Genomic DNA, 16,665 nt, shown 5'->3' on the forward strand with positions numbered 1-16,665 from the left:
TAGCTACAATTTTTTGACTTTGGAAAAACTCTGTGCACCTAAATATAGCCAATTTTGTTCATTTTCGATTTTCTTTTTTTAAAGCTTATGTTGGGTTTTTAATTATTCAATTATTAATAACACTGCACTGTTAAAAATGTATGGTATTTTATAGGAAGTAAAAAGAGTTCCCACTTTCGGTGTATTCCTACCTCTACTTTTCAGCATTCTTCATTTTATTTATCGTATACACCTCCTCATATATTAACATTTACGCAAGATTTTAACGGCCTCTTTTGCGATTGTGGTAGAATCATGAAAACTTTTTGTTAACTTACTTTACAACCATTCATTAGACCTTCCGGTTCACTTAATCAAGTAAGATGGCTGGTGTAACAGTTAAGGATGTTGATCTACATGCTGTTATAAACCATGTCGCCATCTTCTTGAAGAAGACTGGCAAGCTAAAGGTTCCTGAACAAATGGACATCCTTAAGACTGCAAAGTTCAAGGAGCTTTCAGCTTATGACCCCGATTGTATCCGCGTTTATTGTGCGTCGATTTTTCGTCGATGGTATCACTGCAGTCCAGCTGATGTTGATTCCATAACTAAAATCTTTGGTGGCCGTAAGCGCAATATCTGTGCGAATGGGACCAAAAATCACCCGAAGAATTTTTCTCTCCATCTTCAATTTGCTTAAACGGATAATTTTGATAGACATTGCTCTGTAGAGATGGTGGGTTTCGATTTGAAATTCCTGGGTTTTTTCGAAGATCTGCCGTATTGTGAATATTTGGTCGATAGTAGACTTTCCTGGTTTGAAGCCACACTGATAAATACCAATCAGTTTGTTGACGAACGGCTTAAGACGTTCAAATAAAACGGCAGAGAGGATCTTATATGCAATGATAAGGAGACTGATGCCTCTGTAGTTGGCGCAGTTTAGATGGTCAAATTTCTTATGTATCGGGCACACTATGCTGAGATTCCACTCATCGGGCATGCTTTCTTCCGCAATCTCTTGCGTTTGTAGCCGTCTAACGTCGAATGTTCTCACAGTACTTCCTTGTTTTGGCTTGGATCGGGATATCCGTAGCAGTACCTTGGCTACATCGAGGTAGTGGTCCGAATCAGTATTGGCCCTTCGAAATGTTCGGATATCCTGTATACTGGAGAAGTGTCGTGCGTCAATCTGGTTGCAAGTTGATTGATCTGGAGATTTCCATATCCCCTTGCTACCTAGCTACCAGAACGTCTCGCCTCGCAGCGAAATCGATCAGCCTAATCCGTTGTCGGAGGTGGTGTCGTGCAGGCTGTTTCTATCGATTATGCCATCAAAGATGTCTTCTCTTTCTAGCTTGGCATTAAAATCTCCTAAGACAATTTTAATTTAATAGCCAGGGCACTGCTCATATTTCTTGTCCAAGAGCTCGAAGAATATGTCTTTGATGTCTTCATCTTTCTCCTATGTTGAGGCATGCGCGCATATTAGCCTTATGTTAGCGAATTTAGCCTTTGACAGTATTCAAAAAAGAGATTTTAAAATGATTGGTGACATTAACATCATCAACTCGTTTACATAGCTCGAACATCGACGCAAGGTTTCGTGCCTCACCCTTTTTTAGCGTTATTTTAACGGACCATGCTCCAGTGAAATAGTCAGATGCATTCCTCCTCTTAAACAATTTAACCGTAATACCCGCGCTTCTAGGAATGCCCATCAATTTACTTTTGAGCCCAACTTCGGCCGTACTATAAAGTACAGAGATTCTTTTTTAGCCGTACTACGCGAATGTGGAACGCCTTGCCACGCTCTATATTTAACTGTCATTGCAATGTTCAGAAATTTAAAACCAATGTACACCGACACCTCCTATCTAACCCTTCCCTCTTCCTAATGCTTACACTGTGTCTTTGGTTCATTAAAGGTATAAAAAACCCTTTTATTGTTTTCTAATTATAAAAAAAGGCTATCAGTCTTATTTAATAGAATTCGCTAAACAGATGAATAGTTATACAGTGCGTATGGATTTATGTAGGCTCTATGTAACTTTGCGAAAATTCCCATTTATTAAAAAATCTGCTATAAATTTTAGTTATACAATGCTTATGTCAAAAAAGTAGCAAAATGGATCGATCTTTTAAATTTATCTGTATATTTAATCGTAACCAATAAAATATGAAACTTTGTGTTGTGCTTTTGCTGTCCTTAAATCAAATAAAAATGGAAACTAAAACTAAAAGGTTCCGTACCGCAAACGGGTATTCGTCCGATAAAATAAGTAATATCAGCGATAAAAACCTTTGAATGAATTTAATAAAACTTCTAACATTTCATTCAGAAACTCCTTCGTTTTTTACAAATTTGTGTGCAATGCTTTTCAATTTAAACTTTTTAAGCGCAACAATGAGGGAAGCATCACAAATTCAGGTTGGTATGAACCTTTTTTTACAAACTCTCCGTCTTCTTGGAGTTATTAAAACGTGATTTAAACTATTAAAATCATTAATAAACGAGCTTAACTGGAAAGGCATTATTGTTTTCTTTTCAATTTCAATAATGGAGAAGAAATCAAAATGACATTTACGAAATAATAATAACAAAATTTTACTTATGTAGGCTCAATTCAACCTGAAAACGCGTTTAGCTTATTTTGGGCCAATGCAAACTTGCATTAGTTTTATAAATAGCATTTTTGCGTTTAGAGGCATTATAAAGATTACATAACTTAATGAAGGCTCTATACAGCGTTTTTAAATAAGACTGTATAAGAATAATTTCTCGAACCTCTTTTACGATCAATGAAGAATTAAATGAATCTTAAATAGGTTCTGTGCAATCAGAACCGTGCAGAATAAATTATCTACACAAACAGTTCTACTCAATGTTATTTTGGGATATTTTGTCCATATTTTGAAATCAGCTGACTTTTGACATTTCTGATAAGAAGAAAAGTGACATAAAAGTAATCTGTTGGAATATTGTTGGGTGTAAAGTAAATAATTAAGAGAAAAGTTTAAGAATAAAAACAAATTTATTTATTTCTCATTTACCAATAAACAAACAATTTAAACAAAGCTGTCTGATGAATATCAAACCCATTATTACATGTAAGATCCGTGTTTGTTTCTATTTTAAAAGGAAAAAGTTGTCTAGAAGTTACTCAAAAATTCTCTAGATTCTGGGGCAGGACCTCTTTTTCGTTCATTAGAAAACAATATCGTCTCGACGATTCCAAATGACACCTGCGAATGGAGACGCTCATATCATCTCCCAGCCAAACAGGTTCGGTTGGAGGCTGCTGTCCAGCCTCTTAATTATGAGGCCTTAGAAAAATACAAAAGAGGCAATTGGAGTATCCTTGAGCATCCAATTTTGCACATTTTTACCACTGAATGTGCGGTAGGTAGCCATTTAGAGCTGTTAAATTCATAAATCTTCATCTTGAATATCCATTTTTAGGATTTGGACACTTATAAATCAACAACTCGCGAAGAAATCGATACGTGGCTCAGAAAACTCAACTCTTATGGTGTCTCTGATTGGATGATCCTTCTGGTTGAAACATTCGATGCGAAGAAAACCAAAAATATACTCCCTCGAACCACTGTTTTGGATAAAATCCGTCTGGATTTTTGTTCGAAGAATGACGATCGCTGTATTTCTGTTCTCAACCCTGCCAAACAAAAATCAACCGAATCGTTTCGCTGTCTTGTCCAAAGGATAAGGTAATTCAAATCATATCTACAATTATTTTGCTACCGCTCTGATTAATTTCCACCCCCAAAAAGATACCTCATGCTAACGAGCTACACCCGCAACATTACCAAGTACGAAGAGCTCATTCGTGTGAGCAGAGAAAAACGTAATCAAGATGGATGGGATTTCCGCAAGTATTTCTTTCTGCAAGAAGATCTCGCCTTGATTTTTGAAAAACTTGAACTATATTCTGATGCACTGGTACAGTACGATGAGCTGGATGCAATATTCTCCCAATTTATCACAAATTCTGGCTTCGGTGAGAAACAAAAGTGGTTGGAGCACTTTAAGCAGCCACTCACCTCGTTTCATGGGATCTGTTTGTCGCGCAGGAACAAGTTTGAAATGCGTGAACGCATTCGAGAGTCGGCAGTGTCGATCCTTGAATTTCGTAACTACCTTTTCGAGCGACAGTCTCATTTATTGCAAATTTCCAACCTTACCCCCGAGATAGCCGAACGTCTGCTGAATTTTCTCTTTTCCACTCTGCGAGAGATCGAAGTGATCAAAGTCGACTGCCAGGAGGGTGCTCTACAATGTTGGGAGTTCGTGTGTGCCCGAGAGGTGCTCCAGATATGCGATCAGGCCATGGAACCCGATGAGGTTGTCTGCTTTCAACATTGTGCTCCGATTTGGAATCTTGCCAAGGACAAACTGTACGAACTGGGAAAGCTTTGTGGATTGCTACCAGGCTTCACTCCCACATCGGAGCAACTGCACATCGTAGTCAATCTTTCTGCTGGCATTGGGGACAACCCACTCGAACAGGAGTTCCTCAATCCAACTCCACAAATCGACACAAGATCACACTCCCCCAATCGAAAGCCCAAGGAGTGCCCAGCGGAGCAGCTGAAAAAAGCTCTCGGCTCAAATCAGGCATTTCAGAAGTTATACCTGGAATTGAGCGAACTAGCCATAAGCACCTATAAGCATGTTTCGCGGCTGCGTTCGGCTCGCTTGGCTGGTCTGGACTTGGGTAACTTTTACTGCGCCCTCAACGAACCCCACAAAGCAGTGGTCTTCTTCACAGATTTGCTCCGCGAATTGAAGGCGGAGAATTGGAACTATTTGGCCAGTCAGACACTCCTGGAGCTAGCCAGTTGCTACCGCAAAATGGACGATCATCTTTCATACACAAAGACATGCAGTGCTATATCCTGCTGCCAGGATCTCGAGATGTTAGTGCGAACCTTCTACTTTGACGAGTTCTTGAAATGCTTGCGAACTCTGAAGGCAAACCTAACAGTGCAATCGATGGAAACTACAGCCAATTTCTGTGTTCTCGAAGACCACTTTAAAATTTGCGAAATTGTCGTGGAAAACTCGAAGCCAATCATTCAAGACGACATCGTCCAGGTTCACGTCAAGGTGGAGAGCTTTTTTCCACGAGAGGTTTTCGTAGAAAATGTGTCGCTATCGTTTGAATTAAATTCAGCAGACGAAGAGGCACTCGTTGAAATTGCTCTGCCGAATATGCAGCAAAAACTGAAAGTATCCTTAAATTTAAGCTATAAGCAGGATAATACTTTGGAGAGTGCCTCAGTTGCCTATGAGAAGGTGAAGAAAACCCAACCGGTGAGGAGGACGAGCAGTACTAAGAGAAAACTATCGCCTGCGGTGCAATCGGATTTCCAAAATTTCGTCGTAGCCGAGGGTGTTGCTCTCCATCCAGGAATGAATGTCATCGAAATGAAAACCAAGGCCACAAGAGTTGGAATATGGATTTTTAAACAAGTAAGTAGGTCATTGATTCATATCAAACTAGAAAACAATGAGGTTCTGTTCCTATTAACCATCCCACCCCATATTTTAGATGTCAATTCGGCTGAATCAACTTCAATTTCTCTCCGAGAAGATTCCGTTTAAAGTCACACCATTCGAAATCACAACGAAACCAGCATCGGCGGTTTTGAGTTTCAAAAACCTCATCGCCGGAATTATACAACCCGTCCGTCTTATAGTCTCTGGTGGAAGTTTTATATTCCCTTCTGAGGCAAAAATCAGCTTAAGTTGCTCGAAGCATATGCGCGTGCGTTTAGGTAACGAACCGCAAGCTGATTTTGAAAGTACACTCAGTGTTCCCTTGTCGAATTTCAAGTCGTTCGAAGAACGTGAGATTCCTTTAGAAGTGATTACAAAACTACCTGGCAGTAATGTGGCCAAATACTCCGAGCACCGCATTACACTTGGTTGTCCGTGGTCACGAAATGAATTAACCATTCCATTGGATTTCATACCAGCCATTACGGCTTCCTATCGTCTGCATACCTGTGGTACTCAAAAATACGTTCAAGTACTACTCAAAGGTGTCAATGCAGAGTTAGCTCTCTCGGATGCCCACGTGAAATGCGATGTGCCCGGTGTTTATTTGACCGATCTGAATCCAGCCACACAAAAGGAGATTGTAAGAAAATCTATGCTTGTTATCAGTGAATATAGAAATGGTCTCTAATGTAAAGTGTTTTGCAGAGAATTTGTAAGAATCTAACGGTATCATTTATTTGGGGCATACAAATGGATTGGAATGCAGATATTGCAGCTAGCATCAAAATTGAGTTCAAAGTCAAGTATTCGGATTGTTTGAGGCCGTCGAGTCCACTGAGAGACTACTCATACACTTTTGAACTAAATGATTATACAACCCTGTTGAAGATTCAAGCTCAACTTGTGCCCAATGAGTTGTGTCGTTTGCGTTCTGTGTGCAGTATGAATTTGAAAATAACCAAGCTTCGGGACAGCAAGTTCGCTGACTTGATGTATGAAGTGCTTACCGATCATATGTGGGCCGTTTGTGGACAATCATCTGGTTAGTAATAAATACAAAAATTCATATATTTATTTTTTAAATTATTTTTGTAGGTATTGTTTCAATGAAGGATATAGAAAGTCATTCCATTTTACTTGATGTTATGCCATTGAGCACAGGTTTCCTGCCAATGCCAAGCATTCGCATATCGCAATATAAAACCGATCCCAACAAAGTGGTCCCTTTTGCAGTTGGCCAAGTTTATAATTCAACAAAAAGCATGCAAATTCATGTGATGGCCAACAATAATGGCGAGTAGTAAAATTATTTAATTTAGATTCATTAAAATATAAGAATTAATAATGTTTTTATTTAACCCATTTACAAAATATACATAATATAATTCCATTTCCTCAAAGGATTGTTGTTTTTATATATTTTAGACTTCGGTGGTGAGTTTATTTAGGACGTCTTCTTCTAAACGATAAAAATGCCAACCTTGAGTAGCTGTTAGATTTGTGGCTCCAATTTTTTCGTAGAACTTTCGAGCAGGATTCCAGTCGAGAACATGGAAATCAACTGTTTTGCAGCCGAATGCTTTGGCATTTGCGATTACTTCCTTCAAGAGCATCGATCCAACACCTTTGTTGCGGAAGTCGGGTTTAACATAGAGATCTTCCATGAAATATGATTTCGTTTGCCATATGGAGTAAGAGAAGAAACAAATAGAATATCCGATAGGTTTTCTGAAATGACAGACATAACATAAAGTTGTAAGAGTAAACTCAGTTTCCCATAAATCTGCATCTTTTTTATTTATTTTTTATTTAGATCACTAAGTGTGTTTGAACCTGTTCGGTCGTGCTTTCTTTATCTTTCATAATGTCTAATAAAGTAACCCTAAAGTGCCTTAAATGTCTAAATTCCTTGCTTGACGAGGGTATCAAGTGCGGTTTATTTTGTGGAAATTTTTATGATGTTCTCACAAAAAAATGTGCGAATTTGACTCTCTTCGAGTGAAATTGAGCGAACTTTTAAACAGCAAGCCGGCAAAAAACAACAATAACTTTGTTTCTAATGCAAGCGAATCGTGTCTAAATACTTTCAATCAACACCATGAATCCTCATTACCCGTAACTTGTGCTATGTCTATTTTAAGAAACAATGCCAGTTTGGTAACAACTCAATTTTTAACTGATATAAACAACAATACTAATAATGATTTAGCTGAAAATTAAAATTTGAATGTGCTTAATTTGCCTAACAATCGAAGTCGTCGGTGTTGACAACTTGCCCGATGATATGAACGTTGTATCCCCAATAAAATGGTTACAAGCATCCAAATTCTCAATATCAACTTCTGAACTAACAATTAAAAACTATGTGTCTCAAATCAAATGGGGTGGCGCAACAGTCCGTTGTGAACCAGGGCCTAGTGACTTACAACTCTCAACCATTCCTGCGTGCGAGTACTGTTGTCAGGAATGGAAGGGACCTACAATTTTAGGCCGAATCCGAACGGATAGTTTGAAAAAGTACTTTTTCATGACAAGAATTACTCTTGAAGGATTTGTCAATTCCTCGCAAGAGGCAGTACCCGCGAAAATTAATTTTTTAAATTAAGGTGGCACAGGCAGGGATTGAACCCAAGACCCCTTGCATGACAGTCCAACGCACTAACCATCATGCCACAGGTACTACAAAAAAAAAACTATGTGTCTAAAAAACTGAAAATTCCTTTTGATGAATCCTATTAACTCATAAAAAAAGATGATTATATAAGGAAACTAAAATTTATAAATTTTAAGGTCGGTATACCTGCGGCCAGGGTTGTTGCGGATGTACAAATTTTCACATGCGGATTTTTTGAGACTCGCATCCGCATCTTTAAGAATTTATTAAATAAAAACAATTTTAAGTCCGTAAATAAAGGAAAATTTTATTGATTATCTTTGCGTTTAATAATTAAATTTAAAAATGGTTGAGTTATATTTTTAATAAAAAGCAAGATTGCAGCCTTCTCAGACTGTAATCTGTTTCTTAGTGGATCGTATATTAATCCAGCTCTACTAAATAATTGTTCGCTGGGAGAGCCTTTTAAAGTGTGTTTGATTGACTTTCGGCCAATCAAGTGGATTATTATCCAATTCTAGTCTTTTTTTATTTCGGTAACACGGTAACTCCCTTCGGAGAAGTGCTTCGGGACTAGCGTTATCAGATTCTCCTTCACCTTCGTCTTCAGTTGATGAATCTAGCATCATTGCCATATCGCTTCTGAAGCAAGCCTTGTAACTTAAACCGGACGTTCCTGGTTCCGAATGTAAAGTCTCATCCATTTTCTTCTTTTTTGTGTTGTTTGCATTTGGTGACAACGTAGGAGAACTGGTGTTTAATGGATTATTTATCATCTTTAGAATTACATCTTTTATTCTTTCCTCGGTGATGGGTTTGAAAAATATATGCTTATAGCGAAGGTCTAAGTATGTTGAAATTGCATACAAATCGTTGTCTTGCAAATATGCAATTTTTTTTGAAAAATTATTTTTCAGATTTAAGGCTGCCAGCCGAATGGCATCAGTGTCCAAAGGTTTTGTTAAGTATTCATCAAGTTTTTTCTTAAGCATTTGAATTATAGGAATCACTGATGAAATAAGTGCCTGAGAGCTGCTCATTTCACGAGTAGCTTCTTCAAAAGTTTGAGTAGTTCAAAGCAGCTTTCAATTATTTTCCACTCTTCTGGCAAAATTAGTTCAATATTGTTGTCATTGTCATAAAGGTGTTACAATTTTTTCTAAAAAGTAGAAAGATGGTTTTATGATCATAACAAACAATTTTGTACGCTCTCAAATAAAACAAACTCTTCTGGGTGCTTTGACTTCAAATGGTTTTTCAACGAAGAAGTCGTGCGTCCTTTTCGTGAGTATGTTTTACGACATGTCAGGATCATTTTTATTTAAATTAAAATAGATCCAGATGCTGCTTCTTGTTGGTGGCAGCATTTATGTTCTGTATCTGTATCACATTTTCACTTAATATATAAAAATAAACTATGTCCTTTGGCCACTTAGCAAGAGCTTTTATATCCACAAATATTTGACCATTTCATATGACTTGTTGTTGCTTTTGTCGTCGCCTACTTGGGACCGAGATTTTTGAATTTAAAATTTTTACTAAGGGTGAAAGGGTCGTTTTTATTGATCATGATCATGATATAGTATGCCGTGCTGTTTGAAAAAAAGCGTTAAAAAACCTCCGCATCCGCAACAAACTCCGCATCAGTTTATGCGGATGCGGATGCGGATGTTGGAATTATTGCGAATAATCCGCAATTGCGGATGCGGATGCGAATATTCGCAACATCGCTACTGCGGACAAACTAACTGATGCAATATTGATATGGTTACCTTCATGTCAGAATATATGAATTATAAATTTTGTGTAATTGGTGATCTTAATCGCGGTGATATACTTTGGTCATCAACAAATAACAATTGCCTTGTTCCATTTTCTCTCCCGTCAGATATTGATTTTTTTTTTTTATTCACAAGCACTTAAGGGGTTATTAGTACCCTTTATATGTTTATATTTAAACACAGTGCGAGCGTTAGGAAAATAGGGAAGGATTGAAAAGGAGATACCGGTGCACATTGGTCTTAAAGTTCTGAACATCAAAATGGGAGGGAAAAACAGAGTTGGCCAAAGCATTCCACATCCTCGATGTGCGATTTAAGAAAGAATCTCTGTACTTGACAGTACGCCCGAAATTAAGCTCAAGGGTAAATTGATGAGCATTCCTAGAAGTGCGAGTATTACGGCTGAATTGGTTAAGAGGTGGAATGCAACTGGCTAATTCGACAGAACATTGTTTGTACAAATATCTATAAAACGGTGTTCAGATCAGAAGGGGTGACAAATTTCTTGCATCTTCGGAGAAATCCTAAGCACCTGGCAGCATTTTTTGCGATATCGAATATGTGATCATTCCATAAGAGGGGATCTGTGATATTCATACCGAGTACTGAAAGTTGATTAGTTTCCTGGATGCAAGTGCCGCTCATGGATAGCGGCATCGGAGGTGGGTTACGCTTTAACGACAGGAGACAGCATTGAGTTTTCGAAGCATTAAATTCTACACGGTTTTTGATTCCCCATTGGACAATGCTGTTAAGATCAGAATTTAATGAGCTTATCATACGCTGCCGTTTAAATTCCACATCCGAAGGACAAGGATGTGAATCTAGAAACGAATATGAAAAGCTGAGGGTACTGTCGTCGGCGAAACAGTTTAATGAATTAGAAGCGACAGACAAAAGATCGTTTATGAATATAAGGAACAGAGTCGGAGACAAAACGGAGCCCTGGGGTACACCAGCATTTATTTTATGAATTTCAGACTTGAAACGGTTAGAAAGGTAATTTCTAATCCAACGAAGAAGATAATCATCGATACCAAAAGCACGCATTTTCGATAAGAGAGCTTGGTGCCAAACTCTATCAAATGCTTTTGAAATATCAAGTGCAATAATCTTACTTTCTCCAAAACGATGTAAAGATTTGTTCCACTGTTCGGTGAGATGAACCATGAGATCACCAGTGGACCTTTTGCTACGAAAGTCATACTGACGGTCATTAAGAAGCTTCCGTTCTTCAAGATATTTCTTAAGCTGAAAATTAATCAGCGTTTCCATGACCTTAGAAAGAAGGGACGTAAGTGCAATTGGACGATAGTTTGAGGGAGAGGAGGATTCGCCTTTTTTAGGGACATGCTGGACAAATGCAGTTTTCCATCCACTCGGGAAGAGACCTGTAGAATAGGACAGATGGAAAAGCTTACGCAGTGGTTTTGCTAGCGTAGAAGAACACCTCTTCAGAACAATAGGGGGAATACTATCCGGGCCAGCGGATTTGTGTATGTCAAGGTCTTTCAGTACTCTTTCGACGGCACGAGTGCGAAAGAAGATTCGTCCCATACAAATTTTATTAATTGATTAATTGTTATCGAATAAGCTTATGCAAATAAATAATGTTACTAATTCGCTTGGAAGATTTTAAGATTTAGTATTTATTTCTGAAGATTTACAATCTTCTGTCATGGTCTTAAAAACTACAATTATTATAGTTTTAGCAAATTTAGTACTTTTATAATGGTTTATTAATTTAATGTTCACAATTTATCTTTGATGAATAATTGTTTTAGTAATATTAATTGGTCAAATGAGTTTCTGGATAAAAATATACATGAAAAGTTCCACTGTTTTAAATTCTTTTTTAACAATGTTTTAAATGATTGTATACCTACGTATAGCAGAAAAGTTAGCTCTCATCCGATTTGGTATAATAAACGAATATTAAATTTTAAAAATGCTAAAAATGCAGTGTTTAAAAAAATCCTTCCGATGATTCTTGTGCAGTTTTCTTTCAAAATTTCTTTATTGTAATTATATTCATTCTGTTAGAAGTAATCTCAAGCAATCTCCAACCTGTTTTTGGAAATTTATAAATACTAAACGAAGTGCTACTGGATTTCCAACAACTGTTTTTTGGTAATAATAAAACTAGTGATCCGAAAATGATTGTAGATTTTTTTTGGAAATTTTTTTAAAAGTATTTATAAGTCTTCTACATCTTCAACAATAAATTATCAATACATTAATGCCTTGCCTTGAAGATGCTTTGCTCAAACTTAAACCTAAAAAAACTGCAGATATATTAGGATTGTTCCCTATTTTCTTCGTCATTGTCCAAGCTCTCTTTCTGTTCCGCTATTACACCTATTCAAGGAATCTATTTCCAATGGTATTTCCCTGAATGAGTGAAAAGTCTCTATCATTGATCCGATTTTTGAATCTGGATCAAAAAACTTAGTAACGAACTATAGACCAATAACTAAGCTACCTGTTGTTCCAAAGCTTTTAGATAGCCTTGTTCAAGATAAATTTAAATCTATCATAAAGCAAAATGTAAGTCAATATCAACATGGTTTTTGGAAAGGTAGGTCTAATCGAGTTCTAATCGAGTATCATTAATACTCTTGACAATCTAAAACAAGTTCATGTGATTAGACAGCCTTTAGTAGGGTTAATTTACACATTCTCTTAAAAAAACTTCAAGCATATGGCTTCCATGGACTGCTACTTCAATGGTTCTCTTCATATTTACTTGTTCGAAAACAATATGTAAAGATCGGGGACTTTTTCTCAAAAGAGATTAAAGCAACTTCTGGTGTTCCAGAAGGTATTCATATGGGTCCTTTATTATTCTTACTTTTAATTAATGATCTTTCAAATGTTCTTAAAAATTCTCATTGCCTTATGTATGCGGACGACATAAAGTTCTTTTTTCGAATTTCTAATTTAAATGATTGTCTTCTGCTTCAAAATGATCTAAATTTATTTGTTGATTGGTGCAAGTCAAATGAATTGTTGTTAAATGTTGACAAGTGAGCTTGTATGGCCTACAATAGAACTTTGTTAAATATTGTTCCAAATTATTCATTAAATAATTTTCCGTTACAAGTTGTTGAAAAGTTCAAAGACTTGGGCGTTATATTTAATTTTTAATTGAAATTTAACTTACATATTAATTATATTGTATTCAAAGCAAATTCTTTACTTGGATTCATCAAAAGAAACTCATTGGAATTTAAGGACCCTTACACTATTAAATCTCTATATTGCAGTATTGTGCGTCCTGTTCTTAAATATAACTGTGTTGTTTGGAGCTCTACAACTGATTTTAATAAAAAGAAAATTGAAACCGTTCAAAAAAAATTTCTCAGATTTGCTCTTCGAACTATTTTTGAAAACAATACAGAAGGTTTCACTCATTCTTATAATTCGAAATGTCTATTACTTGGAATACAAACTCTTGAGTCGAGAAGAAAAATGTATAGAGTCATGTTTATTCGTGATATTTTGACTTCAACTATTGTGCCAGACAGCTCTTGTCAATTGATTCCCATCATACGCTATATGGACAACGTGAACCGATTTCCGCAAGTTGAAATTTATTTAATATGTTTTATTCTAGTTTAGATATATCAAACTTATTTAAAAGTCGATTATTCACTTTAATTAATTTTTTTTTTCAATTTTTTATTTTATATATAATATATATTTATAAATTGAATTGTATTATACATGTACTTAATTTGAAATATGTTGAATGTAACTTCGTAGACTGGTTACTTAAATAAACAAATATTGGAAACAAATCAAAAATGTTTTTCAGTTTCTAATTTATTTTTCTTAAATTTTTAACAAGGCATTTATAAATTAAGTCTATACAACTGCCAGCCTTCTAGTTCTGTTAAATTTGTAGCACTCATTTTATGGTAGAAATTTCGAGCTAGACTGGAATTATTCACATGGAAATTTATTCGTTTGCACCCAAAGGCTTTAGCATTTCTTTCAATTTCTATAAATAGTTTTTTACCAAAACCTTTATTTGTATAGGGTTCTCTTATGTATAAACTTTGCAACTCATAGGATTTTCCTTGCCAGGTTGAAAAGGAAAAGTAGCAGATTGCATATCCGATAGGTTCCCTAGAAATAAAGAAATGCGTTGATTTGAAGGTTTTTCGTTATCTTAGAAAAAAGAAAGAAAGATTGTAAAATGAATAGTATCTTATAGCGTTTAAGATACAACTGAATACCTGAGTATTTTTCAAGTCAAATGCATTACACAGAGAATTTACTTAAAATTATAAAATCCATTTAAGAAACTTAATAGGTTAGGCCTCTATCAAAAGCTTAGAGACTTCTTAGTACGTCCATTTTGACATAGAACTTTTTAGTAAGGGGGTTAGAAATTTACAGAAAAAATAGTCATAGGTGGAGGTGTTTTCAGAGCACTTAAAAGTACAAATTTTGCCTTCTTCTGTTTCTGTTTCTTTTTCCTTTCAACTACCGATTAAATTAGTCCGTGTAAATGTAAGCCCAACAGAGCTAAAGGAGCTGACATCGCTGTCAAATTATTAAAAGCAGCTGGCGATGACTTCGTAAGAAGTATGAACCAACATGGAAAGAATTGTGCAAAAATCAACCGTTAACACTAGAGGCACAATCTTCTAGAGGTTTATTTAATTACTGGGTTACGTCGATGATATCGACATAATTGGAAGATCAAACCAGGATGTCAGTGCAGTGGAGTGTATTTTTGACGAAAGTGAAGACAATGGGTTTAGTGGTCAATAAGCAAAATACCAAGGTTATGCAGTCACCAAAAAAAGACATTAAACGACGACGTCTTCCACGACATAGATGGCTGGGTCATGTAGAGCTAATGGACATCAACGCTCCAGCCCAGAAGTTCTTCAAATCCAATCCCGAGGGACGCCCGGCGCAGTAGATTAAGACCGCAGGAGAGGATCACAACCAACTTGACGTGCGAAACGGGAGACAGCTAGCTAAGGACCGAGATGGCTATAGGCGCATGTTGGTTGAGGCCCACATTCGTCCCAGAATTTAGTGCCACCTTAAGGCGCCAGTTATAGCTATCATTGGTTTTCTTCATTGAAAATAAACATTGGAATTTTTTGGCAGGTCGTTTATAGCTTTCATTAAACATTTCTGTCATTGAACAAAATTTCCTAATTGAAAGCCACCCACAAGTATCTTCACTGACAGAAATCTGTCATTGGAATTGTGTGAAATTGGAATACAAATCAGTGGATCGATTCGTTTTACTTTTGAAAATCCGTCCGAAAAATAGAAAAATACATTGCGCACGTTCAGCCAACATAAGGGACTTCATTTGCAGTCAATTTCATTCTTTGAACGTAAATTTTGACCAAGCCAACTAGTCTATCAACTCCTACTCTTACCTCCCCGTGGTGAACATCGGGTGCCTAGTACCTCAACTGGACATTGGGTTCCAACCCCAGTGGAAAGTTGTTGGGGGCAGCAAACGAGAGAGGGGGGGAGAGGTGTTTCCACTAAGGCACCTCTCCTTATCCAGGCGGCAGCGGACGAATTCTCGAGATGGAATCAACGGTGGCGTCTACAGTTCCAGTAAGGTTGAACTACTTAGTGAACACCTTATAGGGCTTCTTCGACATATTCGGAGACCAGGCCTGTAAGGAGCGGTTTATACGGCTCCCCTTCCTTGGAGTTATACTAAGGATCTGGCCCTCCAGGTTAGGGGTTGTGCCGTCGGGGTGACTTCCTGGCCACGTAAAAAATTGCTTTAGTTTCGAAGCACCAAAAAGCCTCGGATACGGACGGATTCACTGTTGACAACCCACGCAAACGAAATAAGGACAACGAACTTCGGATATGTGCGTGGAATGTTAGGTCCCTTAACAGACCATGTGCAACCGAACAATTAGCGGAAGCCCTAAACTGCTGCAAGGCAGATATTACCGCCATCCAAGAAGTGCGATGGGATGGACCGGGCAAACGCAAACTAAAAGACTGCGATGTATACTACGTCGAATGCTACCGAGAACAAAGACAGCGTCTATTTGGGTGTGGATTTGTTGTTGGAACTAGACTCAGGCAAAAAGGCATGAGTTTCACCAGTGTGATCGAACGCATCACGACAATCCGCATCAAGGCTAAATTCGCCAATATGCCCGCATGCCCCAACCGAGGAGATAGATGAAGACACCAAAGACATATTCTTCGAGCTCTTGGACAAGACATATGAGCAGTGCCCTGGCTATGACATTAAAATTGTATTAGGAGATTTTAATGCCAAGCTGGGAAGAAAAGACATCTTTGGTGGCATAATCGGGAGATACAGCTTGCACGACACTACCTCCGACAATGGATTCAGGCTGGTCGATTTCGCTGTTGGGCCAGACGTTGTAGCCAAGGTACGGCTAAGGATATCCCGATCCAAGCCAAAACAAGGAAGTATTGTGAGAATATTCGATGTTAGACGCCTACAATCGCAAGAGACTGCCATGTCCTTTTCCGATCGAGTCTCTAATAACCTCTTAAGGAGTCCTATGCTGCCTGCATTAAGCATTGAAAACCAAACGGCCACCACATGGAAACCCCTGGTTTGACGACGAATGCCGGCAAGCTCACGCAGCGAAACAAGAGGCATATAAAACGGCGCTGCACAGAAGGACTAGAGCTGCTCGCGAGCTCTACGAGCAGAAGAGGAGAGAGGAACACCGGCTTCCTAGATGGAAAAAAAGAGAGCATGAGAAGTGCGCGATCGAGGAGATAG

General features: G+C 37.5%; 2 protein-coding genes across 5 annotated transcripts in view; one reads left to right on the top strand and one right to left on the bottom strand.

The window, feature by feature from the left end:
• Positions 1–2,941: 2,941 nt before the first annotated feature.
• On the top strand, positions 2,942–6,904 carry LOC129953276 (trafficking protein particle complex subunit 10). Its single transcript, XM_056066290.1, has 7 exons — positions 2,942–3,091; positions 3,160–3,383; positions 3,444–3,709; positions 3,773–5,474; positions 5,554–6,144; positions 6,210–6,546; positions 6,600–6,904. The coding sequence occupies exons 1-7, from the start codon at positions 3,067–3,069 to the stop codon at positions 6,803–6,805; spliced, it is 3,351 nt and encodes a 1,116-aa protein (XP_055922265.1). The 5' UTR covers positions 2,942–3,066; the 3' UTR covers positions 6,806–6,904.
• LOC129953284 (thialysine N-epsilon-acetyltransferase) overlaps positions 6,825–16,665 on the bottom strand; it is a 37,736-nt gene continuing 27,895 nt past the window's right edge. Inside the window, exon 4 of one of the 4 annotated variants that reach the window (XM_056066333.1) lies at positions 6,825–7,232. In XM_056066333.1, coding sequence (XP_055922308.1) covers positions 6,926–7,232 — 307 coding nt within the window. In that variant the 3' untranslated portion in view covers positions 6,825–6,925. Of the gene's footprint in view, positions 7,233–13,704; positions 14,031–16,665 lie in introns of those variants that run through there. The other 3 variants (XM_056066302.1, XM_056066312.1, XM_056066323.1) reach the window with 3 other exon arrangements.

This window comes from Eupeodes corollae, chromosome 1 (genome assembly GCF_945859685.1).
Source record: "Eupeodes corollae chromosome 1, idEupCoro1.1, whole genome shotgun sequence".
In the NCBI taxonomy this organism is placed as follows: domain Eukaryota; kingdom Metazoa; phylum Arthropoda; class Insecta; order Diptera; family Syrphidae; genus Eupeodes; species Eupeodes corollae.

Excerpts from the sequence above, each read along its gene's own strand:
- LOC129953276 (XM_056066290.1), top strand. The coding sequence starts at position 3,067 with ATGAATATCAAACCCATTATTACAT. Across the intron at positions 3,092-3,159 it reads TATCAAACCCATTATTACAT|ATTCTGGGGCAGGACCTCTT; the intron begins GTAAGATCCGTG and ends AAAATTCTCTAG. Across the intron at positions 5,475-5,553 it reads GAATATGGATTTTTAAACAA|ATGTCAATTCGGCTGAATCA; the intron begins GTAAGTAGGTCA and ends CCCATATTTTAG.